Consider the following 21,666-nt stretch of genomic DNA (forward strand, 5'->3'; position numbering starts at 1 on the left):
TAGCAAGGCTAGAAGTAGAAAATGGTTCTTCTAGAAAGAATAAATTACATGGATAAGCATACACATTTAAAGCAAGACTTATAGTAAAAAGATTTTCTCATACTCATGTCATTGACTATGGTCCTCATCATACTCATGACATTAAATGTGATCAAACCTTTTTCACAAGTAGCTATGATTAAATCAACACGGATATTATTTTCTATAAGTTCATATTTTTAATATGAGATATAGTAAATAGATTTCAAGAAAGATCTATTTTTTTAATAGACATCTACTAGAAGATATCTATATAGATTAGTCTGGAGATTTTCTTAATCCATGTTATCCTAACAAATGTGTAGAGCTTGAGATCCACTTGTGGATATAAAGCAAACATCTCAATGTTGCAATCATCATTTTAATATAAAACAAGATATCAAAAGAATAGAACATGTGTGTTTACTAAGAACTAGTGGGAGCATAGTGAAATTCCTAATCTTGTGTGAATGAGACATACTTAATCATTTGAAATCACATTCTAACTAAGCAAGGTCATTTGCACCTTGACTTAGAATATGTTTCTAAAATGAAAGACTTAGGAAGGAAAAGATACATTCTTAGAATATAAAATCTATAAGGGATAGATAAAATGAATGTTAAAAGTTTCATGTCCTTATACATATATTGGCAATATCTTGAAAGGGATCAAGACACAAGATTCTTTTGGAGAATACTTGGCATTATCATATGGCACCATTTTGAGCTAGCCCCAAAAGTACATAACTCATAGGTTTGAACTAAATGAAATGATTTATATTTTATTTGCTTGGCAAATGAATTCATCATTTACGCCATATTATGCATAGGACATGGTATTTGATCATGTTGTAAGCATGTCATAGGATAGTAATTGAATAGATGGTTAACTCATTGGATGACTAAGAAACATTCTAAGAGTAGTTTAGGAGAACTAAGAAAATGTACATGAGACAATCAGTTTAGAAAGGATCTTTATGGAAAGATCAACACAACATGTTAATTTCTAAACATATATAAATATATTTATGAATTATAATTGGATTTTGACTTCATTGTGGAATGAAGAGTAAGTCTTGTTGGAATGAGGTCTAAACAAAATATAATGACACAATCTACTACAAAAGAAGAATACACTACTTTAGAAGTTGAATTCAAATATGATTAGATGAATGAGATCATTGAAAAACTATGTTGATTTCTGCCATTCGAGGATCATATAGAAATCTTTGTGACTTTGAGAGTATACTTAATCAAGCTAAGAGACTCTATGTCATAAAAGAACACCAATCATATTCTACAGGATATTTAACTATACTTAGAGTAAAGTTAAGTATGGAGATGATAGTATTCACATAATTCACACAAATTAAATTTTAACAGATCCATTGATAAAGTCATTCTTTTGACCTAAGTATGATTGGTCACACTTCAGCTATAAGTCTTTATTATTCTAGAAATGGGTTTTTGATTTGAATTTAGTATTTGGATATTGGAACATTATAACAACTATTAGAAAATGTTATGATATATTGGGATATAGTCATCACATTAATACTTGTGTTCTATATTAACATGTTTAATCCATGAATAATGTTATTATTCTAAAGGTTCATAGTCGGTTATAATTGTGGTAGCAATTATGAAGTAAGACTAATATGAATTGGATTGGTTGACACTCACTAGATGAAAGTAGGCAAGTGGTTGTAACCAAGTCTCATAGGTACTTAGTAGAGAACTAGTATTGAACTGACCCGCATCCAAATCATCCATGGATCGCTATCGTGAATGATACTTGATTAAAAGGTAATAACACATGAGATACATAGTGGAACTTAAGTGTAGGGAGTGTTATGCTTTGTAATGGTCAAATTTTGTTCCTTAACTGGGTAGTTATAAAACACATTTTCAGGTATGGTGTGAACTATGCAAGAGGATTATGTAATCAAGATGGAATTTGCTCCTCTTATGTGTTGAGAGTTGGACATATAAGGCGCCTTACCAAAAGTTGAACAACTAATGAGATTGATCGTGACCCAAATCTCATGTTCGATATGATGTCTGTAGCAAAGGGATAATTGATAAAATTACCTTATACACCAATTGTAGCTTTGAGCTTTTTGGGAATTGGGCGTTGATAGAATGGCACAAATAGTCGTATGGTCTTAGGAGCGGTGAAATGTTGATACACGTTCACCAATGTCTATATCAGTCTAATATGAGTCTTTCACAGGTGAGAGATTAAAAGATCTAGTATGATCAAGAGTCATATTAAAGTGATATTACTAAATAACATATGATACTAATGGGTCACACTAACAACAACTTGATACAAGTGATTATTTATTAGAACTTGATTTTAATAAATATTCAATAAAACTCTTATAATTAAATTGGAAATTATTTATTTCATGGAAATAATAAATTCCATTTGCAAGTAACTTAATATACATCATATGATATAATTTATAAGTCATGTACAAACTTTTGGACTAGTTGAATCATTTTGTCTTTTTTCTTAAAAGACAAGGTTTATATTTTATAAAAGAGTTTATAAAAGTTTGACTTTCTTTCTTCTTTTTTATGCAATTTTTGAGATATACATAAAAAGAAGAAGTGTATGACTTGTCTAATCATGCTTTAAAGGCATAGGAGACATGTTTATGAAAATGGGGACAAGTTTGCTTAAAGTGCTAAGGACTAATGGTTAATAACTTCATTTTATGCATATAAATAAGAGAGCTTGCACTTGGATTATTTACTCATTTTCATTCCTTGATGCAAAATCTGAATCCTCTCTTCCCTCTCCCTTTCTCTCTAGTTTTGGTTAGAAAACTTGAAGAACACTTGCATCTTCAAGCCCTCTTTAAGATCATATTGGTTATGAACTTAAAACTTAAGGGTTTAAGAGTTTTGGACTAGCATCTACATCAAGTTGAGTCATTGTTGGTTTCTCAAAGGTTCCACATTCTTCATCAACTTCCAAGCCTCCTGAGAGGACCCAAAGAACTACAAAGGTTGTTATTTCTTCACCTCTTCTTTGGTTGGTGTTTTAATCTTTCTATAACTTGCAAGAAGATCCTTGGTGGGTATAAAATGTGTATGTTATTTCGAAAATTAAAGTCAAGTTGCCATATTTTTAAAGTTTATGAAACTATTTTTGAACTAAAACCCAACAAGATATCGAGGGAGTAGTAAGGGACTTAAAGAGTCGGAAGGGACTCAGGGGTGAAATAGACATGTTACAGCTTTAGGTTGATATGTACGTATCGTATGTGGTATTTAGGGAACTCACTAAGCTTTTTGCTTACTGTCTATGTTTAAATATTTTTCAGGTACTTTCGGTTCAAAAAGGAAAGTCCCGACATGATCACATTGCATCCACCAGTGTTCGCCATTTTGTGATTTTGGGATTGTACTCTGATAACTATTTTTCCACATTGCCGTACTTTGATGGTTTTAAATGAATGATTAATGGTTTTGGTTGACTTAGAAATAAAAAAAATTTACTCAGTATTTTTTGGATGTTTCATCTTGATATCTCGATATGGAAATGGGAGTAAATCGCGATGGATTTTATCACCAAACTACCAAAGACTCCTCATTGAGTGGATACCATTTGGGTTATTGTAGACAGATTGACCAAAAGTTTCCACTTTTTACCTATTTAGGAAAGCTCCTCGACTGAGAAACTCGCCAATATTTACGTTAAATAGGTGGTTTCTCGGCATGGTGTACCAGTTTTAGTAGTCTTTGATAGAGATGTCTGTTTCACTTATAAGTTTTGGAGGAAGTTCCATGATGATCTGGGAACAAGATTACATTTTAGCGCAACTTATCATCCTTAGACCAATGGACATATTGAATGGACGATACGAACTCTTAAGGATATGCTACGAGCATGTGTACTTGACTTCGGTGGAAGTTGGGATTCCTATTTACCTTTGGCAAAATTCTCCTACAACAACAACTATCACTACAACATTAATAGGCCTCCATTCAAAATTCTTTTATGGGAGGAAATGTAGGAGTTTGGTATGCTGGGGAGAAGTCGGCCAGAGAGTTATGGGAAGCACTACCATCGTGATCAAGACTGCCGAGCTTATTCAGTAGGTACGTGGGAGACTACATATTGCTCAAAGTCAGAAAAAGAGTTACGCAGATCGACGTCATTCTGATCATGAGTTTCTGGTTGGAGATCTACTATTGCTAAAGGATTCACCTTGGAAATGTGTCATCAGGTTCTGGAAGTGGGGCAAGTTAGGCCCTAGATATATTAGACCTTTTCGAGTTATTGCTTGAATGGGAAAGATTTCCTACCATTTGGATCTACCGTAAGAGCTTAGCCAGATCAACAGCACTTTTCATGCTTCTCAATTAAGGAAGTGCATTACGGATGAATCTACAACCAATTACAATATTAGATAGGAAGACAAAGACCTTCTGCAACACGTCGATTGATTTGGTAAAAGTATAGTGGCAACACCAGAAATGATCTTAACGGATTTGGAAACCAGAAGAAGAGATGATAAGTAACTATCTAAAGTTATTCAGTTAGATTTCGGGGACAAAATCCTTGTAAGTAGGGGAAAGTTATAACACCCCGTTTTCACTTACAGTGTAATTTAATATAAAAATATCTATTTATGAAATTCAAAGTATCTATGCATTACGTTTTAGCCAATGTATTCCACATGAAAGGTATCATAAATGAAAATACGAACTCGTGAGTATAAAGATCATCAAAATATAACATCGTATGAAGAAGTTATGAATTTCGCAAGGTCATTCACAATATAATCTTTACAAAATATAAAGTGAAGATAGACTGTGAATTAGCTGTTGAAATCCAAAAGAAATTTGTATTACACATAAATACGAATTCGTGGACATAAACAACGTCGAAATGGAGCTCGTATGGGAAAGTTACGATTTACCGAAGAATACGAGAAAATACATGTGAGGGGTGATGTGGCTCCACAGAAACACACCATGTGGAATTTGCAGACCCCAAGTCTCCCATTTACCGGTGATCACATAGCACCACCTGATATTCGACACGTGGCACCACAAAACACATTGTGCCTATAGAGAGGCATGACATGCCCTCTGAAACCCACTATAAATAGGAGGCTAGCCCCTCCTCATTTCTTGCACCATTCTCTCTCAAGAATTTCTCCTCTCATCCTCGAGCATTTCAGTCCCTAGTGATATGACTTGTCGTTCTATATTATAGTTAGCGAACTCTGAAAGTTTCGAAAGAAGATAAGAAAGTAGGCACGGATATTCGGGCTTAGTCGAAATCAAGTAAGTTATACTTATTCCAACCTATAAATGGTTATACCATTAGTCGTTGTTATAAACCTATAAGTATTAGATTAGTCATTAATTTCGGTAAATGTTATGTTTGGTCTATGTACAGGAGAGGTGTCTAGGATAGATATATTGGTAAGGTTGTTGGATTTCAGAAAAGCTGTATGTAGAAATGGTTCTGCCTCATGACTATCTTGACTGGATGATCCTTATTTGATAGCCAAGAAAAGTATATTTGGAATTAATGAATATAGTATATCATAGGTTGAACGTATTAGTCAAGCTGTCTGCAAAACTACCTATGTTGTTGCTTCAAGGATTGTTCAAGTGAGTTTTCTCACTATACTATATATAACAATATGTATCATTGTATGATAGGATGTGATTGTTCTCTTAGACGGATAGGGTAGTTAGTCATTTGTCTGTAGTGTTAAACTATATGTTATTTAGTGTATATATATATATATATATATATATATATATATGTGTGTGTGTGTGTGTGTGTGTATGTGTGTGTGTTGATATCTTATGTTGCAAGTTGATGAGGAACCAATTTGTACTAAAGGCCAAGATAGTCAAGCGGACCAGCTTTATACTGAAGGTCTTTATGCAAATGCATTGTATATATATATATATATATATATATATATATATATATATATATATATATTGTGATATGTGAGATTTTGGAAAACTCACTAAGCATTGACTTACAATTGTTGAATAAATGTTTTTCAGGTTGTTCTTCTAATCGTGGAAACTAAAAAAGCTCCAGCATAATTGTACTCGCATCCAAGAAATAATTATGTTTTTAGACTTCCACTAAAACTTTCTTTTATATTAATAAATGTATGGTGGTGATCTTTTAATGACAAATAGGTCTTTAGAGTATGAAAATTTTATGTTAAAAATTAGGATGTTACATCTCAGTTTGTTATAAGTGACCCTATTATAATAGGAAGTGACAATATAATGTTGGTACCAATAATATGTATTTCAGATTTATGTGAGAAGTATTTTTACTCACTAAGTTTTAAGCTTACCTGTTGTTTATTAATATTTGCAAGACCTTTCGGGGTGAACAAAGGAAAAAAAAATGGTCTGACCACCATCTGCATTAAGTTTAATATGTTCGGTATGTTTTAAAAACTTTTTTAAGAAGACTTTCGCTATTACTCTAAAGCATTATGTTTTATGTGACGACGAAGGAACATTTTTTAAATGAAGTGCTACTATCATATTTAACATTTAAAAAAGGGACCTATATAAAAGTTTTAATTTTTGTTGTAAAAAGAATTAAGGTGTTACACTAGTGGTTCATCATTTGAGAGTGTTGTAAACAATGCAATGAAGATTTTCTATAATAACATCTCCTAAAGAAAATCTTCCATGATTTGCTTAAACCACTATGAGAGATGATGAATCATTTAAACCAATATGTGAAACCACATGACTCTTAGAGAAGAAATACAAATACAATAATGAATACAAATCTACATAAATGTTCAATTCGGTATAAATATATGTCACCTAGGATCATATATGAAAGTGACATACTTTTTACCTGCTCAACAATTAAGAAACATATAAGACATGAAACAAACATATGTTTTAGTTAAATTTGCAACTAAATCTTTATGATTAAGAAAATACAATATCAAAAATCAAAATGTAAAATGAACATGATTTTTAAGTGAAAGAACCGAAAATATGTTAAGCAATGGTGGCCGAAATGTAAAATGTCCCAAAGTTTCGCCTTCTAGATTGTGCATATTCCGCATGTGCAGGCCGCAGCACAATCAATTTAAAACCCCCAAGCGAATTATTTGGTCAAAACACACACACATACTATCAAATCTTCTTCGATCACTACAAAGTAAGAGAGTATTCGAGATTGAGTTTTGAAATAGCTTATAGAATTATACTCGTCGTTCACAGCCTCCTTACAGTTCTTCACAACGTTCACCTGCATCTTCCCACACCACCGACCATTTTCCCTTCTCCGCTCCAGACCTTCCATCTCCGGCGCCGGCTGCAATCTTCTCATTCTCCGATCACCTGGTAGGTCACGCTTTCTTTTTCTGGGTTGGTAAGCATATGATTTTTTTATTATTTTCTGGAATCGATGGTGCACATGAATTTCTTGTTAGATTTTGAATATAGAGGTTCATTTCTGTCTGATACGTGGTTTAATCGAATTCCTGATCTTTGGTTTGGTTTTAATCCCAATTTTCTTTTTATCAAAAATTGCTTAATTGGTTAAATAAGCAAATCCTAAACACCCTCTAAGCAAGTAAAGATAAACCCCGGAAATTCTAATTCAAAAGTAGGTAAGATTTCAGTTCAAATCGCACTAAACTATAAATCATGATTATCTTTATGCTCTCGTAACTTCAGCAAAATGTAGAAAAAGGGAGGAAATCGATATAAAAACAAGTACTTCATTTAAGATATTCTTATTATCGAAGGAGATTGGTTCCATTTGCAGTGTAAACTGCCAATTCGAGTATATTGTAACTGTAATTGGAGATGCGATTGCGATTGTGAATGTAGGTTTTCGTTATTTGGGTTTTTAATTTTATGTAATTTGATTGGGAATTTGTTTCAGTTCAAACTCGAGGTTCTCATTTAGTTGAAAGAAGTCTAGGAAGTAATCTTGGAAATGGAGGAAGTGCAACAGCAGCCGATTCAATCAGTTGGTAATCCATCAAAATCTCTTATCATCTTCCATTTTTATGATAATATTCCTTTGTTGAGAAAGTATCCCAGTTTGATAGTTGACCAAAAATGTTAAATTGGAACTCCTGTTTATAAATATATGATTGTTATGTAAGCTTTTATATATAAATTACAGGTGAAGATGGTGAAAATGAGATGATGTCTAATGGCTCTTCTATGACACATGAAACTCAACAAGATGATGAACCAGAGATTGTGATGGAAGGATCTTCATTTGTGCATGGAGGAGCTTCTGAAGATGATAAAGGTCCTCCAAAAGTTGATTCTCAAGTGGAAATCCTCCATGAAAAAGTTACAAAGCAAATCATTAAGGAAGGACATGGTGTCAAACCATCAAAATATTCAACATGCTTTTGTAAGTTCCCTGTTTTTATGGCCTTTTTTTTCAATAAAAACGATCATTTTTATATTTTTGACTTGTGAGAAATAGGAAGTAAGATTCATATATGGGTGTTTCTTTTTTACTTAATGAAAACAATGACTTAATAGATTAAGTTAAAGAAAGGAGTCTTTCCCCACTAAGTCCAACTTTTTTCAAAATTTTCCCTCGTTTGTTTTTCCTTCCATTTCCCCAAGTGTGCTTTCTTTTTTTACAAATATTTTTTTAAACATCATTTCATTTATCCATACAACATTAGTATAACCGCATGTCGATTATTGTAGTGCACTACAAAGCATGGACTGAAAGTACCCAACACAAGTTTGAAGACACCTGGCAAGAGCTACAACTAGTTGAATTGGTCTTAGGGAAAGGTATAAATACATCAAACAATTCTCACCTTTTAACTTATGTAAATGGTTTTTCTTGAATTATCGAAAAAAAAAAGTACAATGATTTAATGACTATAGAATATAGTTAAGTGGCTTACTTTTTGGCATTTGTATCGAGTATTTCCACACTTTGTCAAAAATGCTTATTCTTGGAAACTAATGTGTACCCTTTTGACATTTTTACAAGAAAGATTAGTCTAAGAAAGCCAAATCACTTGTTTTGACTTAAATTGTGGTCTCATGAAAAAACTTGGACCTTTTTGACCCTGTTCTTTTATGCCAGAGAAAAAGGAAATGACGGGATTGGCCATTGGCCTGAGCTCCATGAAATCGGGGGAGCGAGCTGTGTTACATGTGGGTTGGGAATTAGGGTATGGTGAAGAAGGAAACTTTTCTTTTCCAAATGTGCCACCTAAGGCAAATATCATCTATGAAGTTGAACTAATCGGTTTTGATGAAACAAAAGAAGTAAGTTAACTTATTTAAATCCATGTCTTACATTATTCCATCTTTTTTAATGCACTACATCAATCTCAATACCAGTATCAGTCCAATGCATGCCAAACACAGTACAAGGTTGTCTATCTAGTCTTGTCATTTCATGTGTAACAAATGGGCCTACTAGATAGGTGGTTCTATGTATACCCTAAAAAGGGGAAATGTTGGAAAAGCCCTTACATTTTGGACGTTTTTACATAAACGCATTATAAAGAAAATGTTTCAATAAAACCTTTTGAAAATTGTAAATTTTTCATGAAAGCCATTTTAGAATCTTTAACCATAATAAAATTGGAAAAAGTCAAAAAATAGCCCTTATTTTTATACACTCTTACAAGCTTTTCCATAAAAATGTCCAAAATATATAATTTATCTTAATATAGAATGGTTAAAAAGAAAATTATAAAACGGTTTTCATGGAAAACTTACAAATCCCAAATAGTTTCTTTGAGAACTTTTTTGCTTTTCCATGAAAACATGTGAAATACAACGGTTTTTCTAACATTTGATATGCCCCACCAAGAATTTGAAATCATTGTGGGGTTAAAGTTGTCATTTTTATTTGTCTCATAAATACGGATGTTCTGATAGGGAAAAGCTCGTAGTGATATGACAGTAGAAGAGAGAATAAGTGCAGCCGATAGAAGAAGAATGGATGGAAATTCTTTGTTCAAAGAAGAAAAATTAGAGGAGGCTATGCAACAATATGAAATGGTATTAAAATATATATTCTTACTATGAATTTTTATAAACATGTGTTTTGTTTTTTTGGTGGATATAATAATGTAATGAATATAGGCAATCGCATACATGAATGATGATTTCATGTTTCAATTATATGGAAAGTATCAAGACATGGCTTTAGCAGTTAAGAACCCTTGTCACCTTAACATTGCAGCTTGTTTGATAAAGCTCAAACGCTATGAAGAAGCCATTGCTCAATGTGCTATTGTACGTATTACTTTTTTCTTTTTGCTTTTTTTATTATAAATTTATTTTTGATTTTCTTTTGCACGACAAAATAAGGTAAGTTATAGAAAGAAAAAAAAAACACTTATTTTCACCATGTTATTGATTTAGTACCTTAACTATTTTTTATAATGATCAAACCATTATACTTTGTTTGACCTTTTAAAAAACCCATTTGTCTAGTTAACTATTAGAGTAAATTACACAAATGGTCCCTATGGTTTGGGGTAATTTGCGCGCTTGGTCCTTAACTTATTTTTTTAACTCAGAAGGTCCCTAATGTTGGTTTTTGTTACGCGTTTGGTCCCTGTCTTACTTAAAAAGACTATTATTTAAAAAAGGGAAAAAAATAGTGGGGTAAGGTATGACAGGGACCAATCGCGTAAAAAAAACAAACATTAGGGACCTTTCCAGTTAAAAAAATAAGTTAGGGACCAAATGCGTAAATTACCCAAAACCATAAGGACCATTCGTGTAATTTACTCTAACTATTATTATGACAATCATAATAATGGTTTTTATAAAGGGCAAATGACATAAATGCCCTTAAGTCTGACAGAAATGTACGGATTTACCCTTTTACGTATTTTAGGTTCATTAAAATTGTAAACCCCTGGGTTTTAATGAACCTGAAATTAGCAAAAGGAAAAGATCTATACATTTCTGTCAAACTTAAGGGCTTTTATGTCATTTGCCATTTTTTAAACGGTAAAAAGAAGTATAATGGTTTAATTAGTAAAAAAACAAAATAATACAAAACTAACCTAAACCCTAAATTTATTTTGTAGGTACTTGTGGAGGATCAAAATAATGTGAAAGCACTATTTAGGCGAGGGAAAGCTCGGTCAGAACTCGGGCAGACGGATGCTGCCCGAGAAGATTTTTTGAAAGCGCGTAAATTTGCCCCTGAAGATAAAGCAATATTGAAGGAATTGCGTGTGCTTGATGAAGATGATAAGATTGTTTATCAGAAACAAAAGGAGCTTTATAAAGGCTTGTTTGGACCTAGACCCCAACCTAAAGACACCAAGAGAGTTACTAATTGGTTGGTTTTGGTTTGGCAATGGCTGGTTTTGTTGTTTTATCGGCTTTTTGGGGGTAAAATGGTCAAAACTGAATGATCTTGAGGGGTGAGAATGTTGAGATTTTAGGTTGAAATTTGTAAGGTTTTAATGTGGTTTAATTGAATGCAAAAACTACTAGAACTTGTATATGAACTTGTTGCTGTTGTAACATTATATACATTATGTATTCAAGGAATTTACATGTGGGGTTGGATTTTTTATTGTTGTTTTGTTTTATCATTTTATAAATTAGAGTAAATTACACCATTCGTCACCGGTTTAAATGTCAAATTGCACGTTGAGTTCCTATTTTCAAAAATTAACTCGGTTCTTCACATAATAAGTTTAAAAGTTTGAAAGCTTAGCCCCTGATAGACCTAGAATGACAAGTAATTTACTCTACAATTATGATAAGTTGTCGAATGAAAACAAGTATATAGTTTTACTTTTATTTGTTACATTGTTAAGTTATTGAATTTTTTTAATTTACAAAAATAGTAAATAAATATAATAAAAAAAAAAGCTCATTAACGCCTAAAATAAGATTATTAAAAAAAAAATTACTTAGTTACTTAAAAGAAAATGAAAATGCAATTTAATTAAAATCATGAAATTATGTTATATTACAATTCTCATGGATCCATGATGGAATTGAAAAAGAAAAAATCTAATTAATGATTAAAATAAACAAAAGGGGGTGAATCTCATTTCTTCAACAATGGCTTCTTTTATTCCCTTATAAAATAAAAACACGATTCCTATTTTATATTTTGATGATGTGAACCATTTCGATTCTCGTCCGTTAATTCGAAGAAAGTAATACAGAACTTTATGTCATCTTATATGTTGTCTTGGTCTTAGTCTTTATCCTAAAAATATATAGTATAAAGTTAAAAACCGGAAAGAACAATTATATATAGTAACAAACATAACGGGTCTACAAAATGATGTTTGTATGTTTTTTCGTTAAGCTAACTTAAGTCCAACCCGTTTTGGATCACGTAGGGGTTCTAACGATGGAGCACGTAGATCCCAAAAACTACATAGTTTCTCCTCTAAAAACGACTACTCCAGTTAGGAAACGTATTAAATATTTACTTAAATCGGTAGGCCCTTGAGCAGATCTAACGTCAGCTCCAAGACTTTTTTTAATTAATATTTAATATAAAGATATAATTAAATCAAGTTGTGTAGTCTAACAAAAGGAAAATAAAATTCTAAGGTTCATTGAAAATAAGTACAAATAAGACAATGAAAATATAAACCCACACTAATAGAATCCAATGAAAATAAGTACAAATAAAACACACAAAACCTACTTCACAACTTCCATTTTTCCATCATACAAATATACAATTGCTACGATACCGGAAATAGTATGCCTAAATTAAGGTAAATCCATTTTCCAAACCAATATAGTCTATGAATCCATAGTTCCATACATCAATTACAAATATCATACACATTTTTTTTTTTGTCTAAATTTAACTACCAATGGTGCTCAAATGTGGAATTCCATGCACAATAAGCACACACAATCCTTTGAGAAATATAAATATAAACCGCAAATGATAGACTCATGAGTACCAAATCCTTCCAATCCCCTTTTTGTTTAGGACTCAAACTTTCTTTAATTCCTCTTCCAAGCTTCTCTATACTCACAAAAACCTCCTTCAAACTTTCCTTCTTCTGCTTACTCTCTTTCTCTTTATCCGTGGGTGGATCGAACCCAAATCGGGTTTGACAAGCCATGAAGGTGGGTTTGGTTTGATGGCTCATGGAGTGCACCAATTCTTGAATTGTGGTCTTTGATCTTATGGTGTGGAATGAGGGGCTTATTGAGAAGAAAGCCATGTGGGTCTCGTGTTAAAAGGTTTAATGTTTGAAGCTTTTGGTCATTTGATGGTTTGTTTGATGATTTCAAGTGTTGAAAGGATGGTTTGGAAGAAGAGAGAGGATAAAGCACGACACCCAAAGGCTATTGTCAATTATCGAAGCAAAATATCTAAGAAAGTGCAAGCACTATAGGCAGGCCTTTACCACCTTAGGTTTTAGAAATGGATAAGATGGTCGAAGATTTGACCTTTTGTGTTGACAAGTTCAACTTAAATTTTCGAAATGTGAATAACTTACAAGGCTAAAGATTTATTGTGCTATGATATTCTTTGCTGTAGTGTATTTTTTGTTTTTATTAGAATATTGTAATTTAAAAATAAACTAAACTACATAAATTGTTTATAAGTTAGAAAGAAAAATTTATAATCCTTAACATTTTTTTTCGATCACTCTATTTCAGAAACTTGATTGGAGAATATCTTTAAGTTTTTATTATTTTTAATTATACATTAATATATATATATATATATATATATATATATATATATATAGGTTCATTTGAAATCATTTTAATTTTGTGAGACCGTGAGACCAAATCTAAAAATAATTTTAAAATGCAAAATAAATGGAAAAATCCAAAAATTCTTTTTTTAAATATTATTTTCGGAACTTGAATTAACTAAATAAATAATAAATAATAAATAAAATAAAATAAATAAAAATCCCATTTTTTTTTAAAACGTGAAATATTCTAATAGAATATTACACTGTACATATTCTAAAAAATAATTTGAAAATGCAAAATAAATGGAAAAATCTAAAAATTCTTTTTTTAAATATTATTTTCGGAACTTGAATTAACTAAAAAAAATATAAAAAAAAACCCTTTTTTTTTTTGAAAAATACATGAAATATTCTAATAAAATATTACTGTAGCACCTGGTTCCTGGTACGTAAAATTTATCTTAGTGTTTTTTATTTTTAGCCTTGGACTCGGCGAGTTGTAGGTCCGACTCGCCGAGTAGAGACGGGATCCGGAACACGTTTAAGTTGGCGACTCGGCGAGTCCCCACTGTCTGATGAAACCCTAAATTTCAAGGGTTTGCACCCTATTTAAACCCTCTTATCCGCCCCCCAAGCTCGCCCATATTCACCCTCAGAGCTCTATACTTCGTTCAAGCCTTGTTCCTTGTGAGTTTGAAGCTTTTTGGTGTGTTTTTTTGAAGATTTGTTGAGGGAAGGAGTATGGATCAAGAAGAGAAGAAGGAGGCCAGGCACATTCGGGTTATCTTAGTGATTTCCTGGAGGTATAACTTAGTTTCCCTCTGTTTTCATGCTTATTGTCCTTTGTAGCTCCATGAAAGTCCTTCTTGAGCCTTTCCCCAAGCTTGTTTGTGCATTGTGGGTTGTAATAAGTTGTTAGCCTCCAGATCTAGGCATGATTGAGCTCCAGGAGCTTGGATCTACAGCCTTTATGGAGCCATATTGCATGAAAGCCCTAGATCTACTCTTTTGGTGCATTTTGAGCCCTAAAACCCTCATGGGTGTTTATTTACACGTAAAGTTGGAAACTTTACGTGTTAATCAGGCCCTAGAAACCTAGATCTATGAATGACATGAGCTGGATTCAAGCAGAATCGCGTGTATAGTATTTGAATGTGGCCGACTCGGCGAGTCGTTCATCTGACTCGGCGAGTCGAGTCGCGAGTCCCCGAGTTTTCCCTCTTTTGTGGTTGCGGGGTGGAGAAGTGAGTCATGGGGTGTGACTCAGTGGGTCGGAAGCCAGACTCACTCATCAAGTAACTCGGCGAGTCAATGCCATGACTCGGCAAGTTCAAGGCAATCTTCTAGCCTCAAGAACAACTCGGCGGGTTGTTCATACAACTCGGCGAGTCACAGCATAGAGTGTTCTTCGAATGAAGATGAACTCGACGAGTTGTTCATACAAGTCGGCAAGTGGGATGAAGGACTATTGGCCTTGGGTTTAGAAGGAGAACTCGTCGAGTCAACGCCTAACTCGACGAGTAGAGACGGATTTATGGTCAGACTAAGGGACAGGGACTCGGCGAGTTGGCAAGCCAACTCGACGAGTCAGGTCAACTGGCAGTTGACTTTGACTTTGACTCTTGGCTGGTTAGGAGTAAATGGTCATTTTATCCAGAGGTCGGTTAGCAGTATTTGACTAAGTGTTTTGTAGGAATTATTAGCCGGAGGATTTCCGGAGCGGCAGCAGCAAAAGACAGTTAGTTCCCACATCGATCAGTAGCTACTTTGAGGTGAGTTGCCTTCCAGTAGCGGTGGGTCTACGGCCACAATGCCGGCCCACCAGTAGGAGTTGCATGTTAGATGATTGTCTTTGTGATAACATCTAGGTTTGCTACTACCTGATATGTATATGTGATAGTAGTAGAGTTCGGTTGTTAGGACCGATAGGTAGGTCAGACACCCCAGATATGTCTGGCAGTATGTGATAATACGTTTATTGCTGGCATGATATGTTATATGTGATAATGGTAGTAGGGGTAATAGTCCCCCAAGTTTCGGTCGTTAAGACCGAAGGGTAGATCGGACACCCCAGATATGTCTGATAATATGTTATGTTATGATATATGTGATAGTAGCAGTAGGGGGTGAAATAATCCCCGAGGATCGGTTGTTAGGACCGATGGGTAGTCAACACCCCAGAACGGCTTGACATGGGTAGTCAGCACCCCAGAATGGCTTGACACAGGTAGGTCGGCACCCCAGAATGGTCGTACCGGGTAGGTCGGGCACCCCAGAATTGTCCGGCAGTATGCATGATATGTGAATGTATGGTATGTGGTATGTTGGGGGAACTCACTAAGCTTCGTGCTTACAGTTTTCAGTTTTGGTTTTAGGTACCTCTTCTTCGAAGGGGAAGGAGCTGGCGCGGTAGCGGTACATCACACACATGCTTTATATTCCGCATTATGATATCACCTAGGGATTTGTACTCTGACACTTTTATGTTTTATGAAAAATGTTTTTTTTTCAGTCATGCAATATCTTTTGTGGAATGATATGATCGTTGAACGTTTTACTCCTAATGTTTGCTAATTACATGTTTTAAAAATGAAATTTTTGGCTCGTATTTTTGGGATGTTACAATTACATTGTACATATTCTAAAAAATAATTTTAAATTGCAAAATAAATGGAAAAATCTAAAAATTCTTTTTTAAATATTATTTTCAAAACTTGAATTAACTAAAAAAATAAATAAAATAAATAAATAAATGCGTCTCACGGTCTCACAAAATTAGGTTGTCTCACATGAACATAACCCTATATATATATATATATATATATATATATATATATATATATATATATATATATATATATATATATATATATATAAAGTTCAAACTTAAAATGATAATTAAAAAAGTTCAAACTCCATTGATATTTTTTTCTAATTGACCAAGAGGGATGGTACCCGGTAAAAGTAAATAAAGAACCTTCTATTTGACATTATATCTACCGATGGGGCGGTTAAGTTCTTTAATTGTTGTTGAGTTCAAACCCGGCGCGAGCATCTGTCACACCCCCAAACCAGAACGGCGGAAACGTTCGGGGGCAGAGGACGTCATATTCAGTATCATAACAGTTCATAGAAAGGAAAGTACACACCACCATACATATATAAAGGTTTTAAAAATGTTTACATAATTGTATTCATTACATGTTCAAAAGATAAATACATAAACATCTTTCAAAAGAAGTAATTAACGCCAGCGCGTTAATCCCCAAAAGTTGATTTCCAAACCTGCTTAGCGGTTCCCTGAGAATACAAGTTATTTCAAAGAGAAAGTGTCAACAATTAAGTTGGTGAGTTTATAAGTGGTTTATAAAATTTGTATGCCATTCCAAATTGAGTGTATGTTTTCCAAGAAAATCCCTTATTTTTTTATAAAAGTGTGAAATGCATGAGAATATTTTTATTGAATAATGTAGATAGTTGAATCAAGAAAATCCCTTATTTTCCTATTAGTTGTTTGTTTTGTATACAGCAAAATCCCATATTTTCCTAAAGTAATAGTTAGCCTAATGTCCCAGACTAAAAACCGAAAGCAAATGACATGCTTTAGAAGGTTGAAGCATAAATTTATATAATAAAACCTATTAGAAGATTGCAGTTTGTTAGATGAAGAATAGTTTTAATAGCTACTCATTCATCAATCAGAAGTACTATAATAATTGTATATCCGATGAGTTTTATAACCATACTAAACATAATATGCCTGTAGCGATGTTCTTTAGGCGTCGTAGCGTTATGACAAACTGTCACCCCAAAGGACGGACTGTAGCTAACAGTCAGGGCGCGGGATCATGACTTCCCGTATAGATCTATACACATTTGACACGTTCTCCGAACGGGAGACTTTGGTTATAGACAGGACTTGTAGCGATACCTTCTAGCAAAAGGCAGTATTTGAAGATGTACATGTCTCACCGATTATGAACTAACTCTGTATTAAAGTAATAGTTTTGTATGCAAAGATTATCCTTTTTCACAATGTTTGACAAAGCATAAATCATAAGTTCTTTGAATGCATAAAATGATTTAGTAAAGAATGTTACCCTTGATATGATGTATTTGTATGTAAACGTATAAATAAAACATTATTTCTATTTATAAAACATATTGTATCCCAAGAGGGTAAAGTTGTGTTGTGAGGTGTCTTGCATGATGATGACTTCATAAGTTAAAACAACAGTATGAAAAGTATAGCAAAAGATCGATGTTTCACACGATTTTAGTCGTGTGTTTACTTGTATTCCCCCCCCCCCCCCCCCCTTAAAAGTGTTTAAAAAGCATTTAAAAAGAAGCATTTAAAGTGTGGTTGTAGGGGTATGAACTCACCTGAAGGTTTGAAGAAAGTGAGATGGAAACCGGGCAGAATTTCGTCTAGGGAAAACGGGTTTTCTCGGGATTCTCGGGAATCTCGGGAGTACAAGCGATCTTCGGGACTTGAGCAAAATGACCAGGGCTTCGGGTTAGCACGGGCACGGAAAATGAGGCAAGAACGCAAAAGAAATGAGAGAAATGGAGCCCTTTCTTCGGAACCCTCGCATCCCTTTTATAGGGGTTGGGAAACGCCTCGGTACGCGGGGCGTACGCGTACGTCATGCATGACCGAGTCCTCGACTGCCTCGGACTTCGGATGGGACAAGGCTAGTTTCGCATAGACCGGGACGTGGACGATCCGAGGCCTTGGCTTTGAGTACGCGGGGCGTACGAGGGTACGCAGGGCGTACTTCGGCCCTATCTGCTAACTCCCTTCGGATAATACCAAAGATTTATAATTAAATTTATATTTTATTTAATTAATAAACTTCTAAAATTCATATCTTCTTCATACGAATTCCGTTTTCGATGGTCTTTATATCCACGCGTAGGTGAGGCTACGCTCTACAACTTTCGTTTAGATTCCGTCGGCAAATTCCGAAATTATTTTTATTATTTATTTTTAAAAGATTGTGTTTAAGGAATTTCTTTAGAAATTCGTAACTTCTTAATCTGACGTCGGTTTTTGCCAAACTTTTTACCGCTGAAATACCATTGTCGAGACCTTCGAAGCTCGTTTAGGTCATTCCGGCCAAAAGTCGCTCGATCTCCGATTCGAGTTTTTAGCTGCCTGCTGCTAAGCCGAACTTGGAAAAATCATAACTTCAATATACGAAGTCGGATTTTGGCGTTCTTTTTACGTACGATCACGGTTTAAAGACATCTATCACAGTAGGTAATTAAATAGAAACTTTTTGGACATTTTATTTTCGAAGTTAATTTCATTATCACAAAAGTGGTTACAATAATTGACTTTTTAGGTCATTCATAGAGTTGAAATATCGGGTTGTCACATCATCCCCCCGTTAGAGGGAATTTCGTCCCGAAACTAAATACAAAAGAAAAGTTTTAGGGGCTGAGGAAAAGATGCGGATACTTCTGTTGCATCTGATCTTCTCGTTCCCATGTGAATTCAGGTCCTCGCTTAGCGTTCCAACGAACCTTTACTATTGGTATTCGAATCTGCTTAGTTCGTTTAATTTCCCTATCCATGATCTCGACGGGTTCTTCCACAAAGTTAAGATTTTCGTTAAGTTCGATTTCATCGAGTGGAATTACTAGTGTTTCGTCGGACAAACACTTTTTCAGGTTCGATACGTGGAATACTGGATGTACTTTGTTAAGCTCGATTGGAAGTTGGAGTTTGTAAGCCACTGGACCAATTCTTGAAATGATTTCGAAGGGTCCAATGTACCGAGGATTTAGTTTCCCACGCTTTCCAAAGCGTATCATGCCCTTCCAGGGTGAGACCTTTAGCAGTACACGGTCTCCAATCTGAAATTCCAAGGGTTTTCGTCTTTTGTCGGCATAACTCTTTTGCCTATCCCTTGAGGATTTCAGTCGTTCTCGTATTTGAACGATCTTTTCAGTCGTTTCTCTGATGATCTCCGGACCAGTGAGGGTGCTATCAGGGACTAGACCTTTTTCCAACTACGTGTCGCCTACTTCCGTCCAGCACAGAGGTGACCTGCACTTACGGCCGTAAAGGGCTTCAAATGGAGCAGTCTTGATACTAGTATGATAACTATTGTTATAAGAGAACTCGACTAAAGGTAAGTGAACATCCCACGCTTTACCAAAGTCGATTACACATGCTCGCAACATGTCTTCCAAGGTTTGGATCGTTCTCTCACTCTGTCCATCAGTTTGTGGGTGGTATGCTGTACTCATATCCAACCTTGTTCCCATGGATTTTTGCAATGATTGCCAGAATCTGGAAGTGAATCTGCTGTCTCTATCTGAGATGATAGACATCGGCACTCCATGAAGTCGTACGATCTCCCGGATGTAGGTTCTCGATAGTTTTTCCATCTTATCAGTTTCCTTGATCGGTAAGAAATGAGCGAACTTGGTTAGTCTGTCGACGATCACCCAAATAGTATCGTGGCCACCCTGAGTTTTGGGCAATTTCGTTATAAAGTCCATGGAAATCTGTTCCCATTTCCACTCAGGTATTTCAGGTTGATGGAGTAGACCCGAGGGTTTTTGGTGTTCTATTTTTATCTTGGCGCAAGTCAAACACTTGCTCACATAGGTAGCAATCTCTGCTTTCATGTTTGGCCACCAGTAGAGTTGCTTGAGATCTAGATACATCTTATCTGACCCTGGGTGCACGGAGTATGGAGTTTTGTGTGCTTCGCCCATAACTACCTCTCTGAACCCACCAAACTTGGGTGTCCAGATTCGGTTCATGAGGTAGCGTACTCCGTCACTCTTGATTTCTAGGTTCTTGTCCATCCCCCTAAGGGTCTCACCTGTCACATTTTCGGGTTTCAAGGCCTCTAATTGAGCCTCCTTGACTTGTGCTGACAGGTGCGAATGGATCGACATGGTTAATGACTTCACTCTTCGACCAGAGTACTCCTTACGGCTAAGGGCATCGGCCACGACGTTTGCCTTTCCGGGATGATAGCAAATCTCACATTCGTAGTCGTTGAGCAATTCAACCCAACATCGCTGTCTCATGTTTAACTCCTTCTGGTCGAAGATGTGTTGAAGGCTCTTGTGGTCTGTAAAGATGGTGCACTTGGTCCCGTATAGGTAGTGCCTCCAGATTTTCAGAGCGAAGATCACCACTCCAAGTTCTAGGTCATGAGTGGTGTAGTTGACTTCATGCGTTTTCAGTTGTCGCGAGGCATATGCAATAACCTTTCCTCTCTGCATTAGTACACAGCCCAGCCCTTGCTTCGAAGCATCGCAATACACCACAAAGTCTTCGGTCCCCTCTGGAAGAGAAAGAATGGGCGCACTACAAAGGGCCCGTTTCAGAGTTTGAAATGCAGCATCTTGTTTTTCTCCCCAGTTGTAGGTCACCCCTTTCTGAGTTAAGGCGGTAAGAGGCTTTGCGATGCTGGAGAAGCTCTGAATGAACCTTCGATAATAACCAGCAAGACCTAGAAATTGGCGAATCTTTGTTTGTGTAGTTGGTGCAGACCAATTTTTGATAGCCTTGATTTTTTATGGGTCCACGTGGATTCCTTCCTTGCTGACCACGTGACCGAGGAAGTCCACCTTTCTAATCTAAAACTCGCATTTCGAGAACTTTGCATAAAGTCTCTCAGTTCGTAACGTCCCTAAGACTTGTCTCAGATGTTGACTATGCTCTTCTTTATTCTTTGAATAAATGAGTATGTCGTCTATGAATACTATCACAAATTAATCCAAGAATGGACGACATACCCGGTTCATTAGGTCCATGAATACGGCCGGGGCATTGGTTAGTCTGAACGGCATCACTACAAACTCGTAATGTTTGTATCTCGTTCGGAAGGCCGTCTTGGGAACATCACTCTCTAGGACTCGCAGCTGGTGATATCCTGATCTCAGATCGATCTTGGAGAAGTAGTTGGCTCCTTGGAGTTGGTTG

At 35.1% G+C, this 21,666-nt stretch overlaps 1 protein-coding gene across 1 annotated transcript; it reads left to right on the top strand.

The window, feature by feature from the left end:
- Positions 1 to 7,129: 7,129 nt before the first annotated feature.
- Positions 7,130 to 11,593, top strand: LOC111908303 (peptidyl-prolyl cis-trans isomerase FKBP42). The gene is made up of 8 exons (XM_023904126.3): positions 7,130 to 7,392; positions 7,940 to 8,030; positions 8,186 to 8,425; positions 8,734 to 8,823; positions 9,125 to 9,309; positions 9,931 to 10,053; positions 10,138 to 10,290; positions 11,097 to 11,593. The coding sequence occupies exons 2-8, from the start codon at positions 7,994 to 7,996 to the stop codon at positions 11,427 to 11,429; spliced, it is 1,161 nt and encodes a 386-aa protein (XP_023759894.1). The 5' UTR covers positions 7,130 to 7,392; positions 7,940 to 7,993; the 3' UTR covers positions 11,430 to 11,593.
- Positions 11,594 to 21,666: the final 10,073 nt, after the last annotated feature.

The sequence above is a fragment of the Lactuca sativa genome, chromosome 1 (genome assembly GCF_002870075.4).
Source record: "Lactuca sativa cultivar Salinas chromosome 1, Lsat_Salinas_v11, whole genome shotgun sequence".
NCBI classification, from domain to species: domain Eukaryota; kingdom Viridiplantae; phylum Streptophyta; class Magnoliopsida; order Asterales; family Asteraceae; genus Lactuca; species Lactuca sativa.

Bases quoted from the DNA above. Each gene is read 5' to 3' on its own strand.
- LOC111908303 (XM_023904126.3), top strand. From the start codon at position 7,994: ATGGAGGAAGTGCAACAGCAGCCGATTCAATCAGTTG. The intron at 8,031-8,185 runs GTAATCCATCAA...TATAAATTACAG, and splicing joins GCAGCCGATTCAATCAGTTG to GTGAAGATGGTGAAAATGAG. The intron at 10,054-10,137 runs GTATTAAAATAT...TAATGAATATAG, and splicing joins CTATGCAACAATATGAAATG to GCAATCGCATACATGAATGA.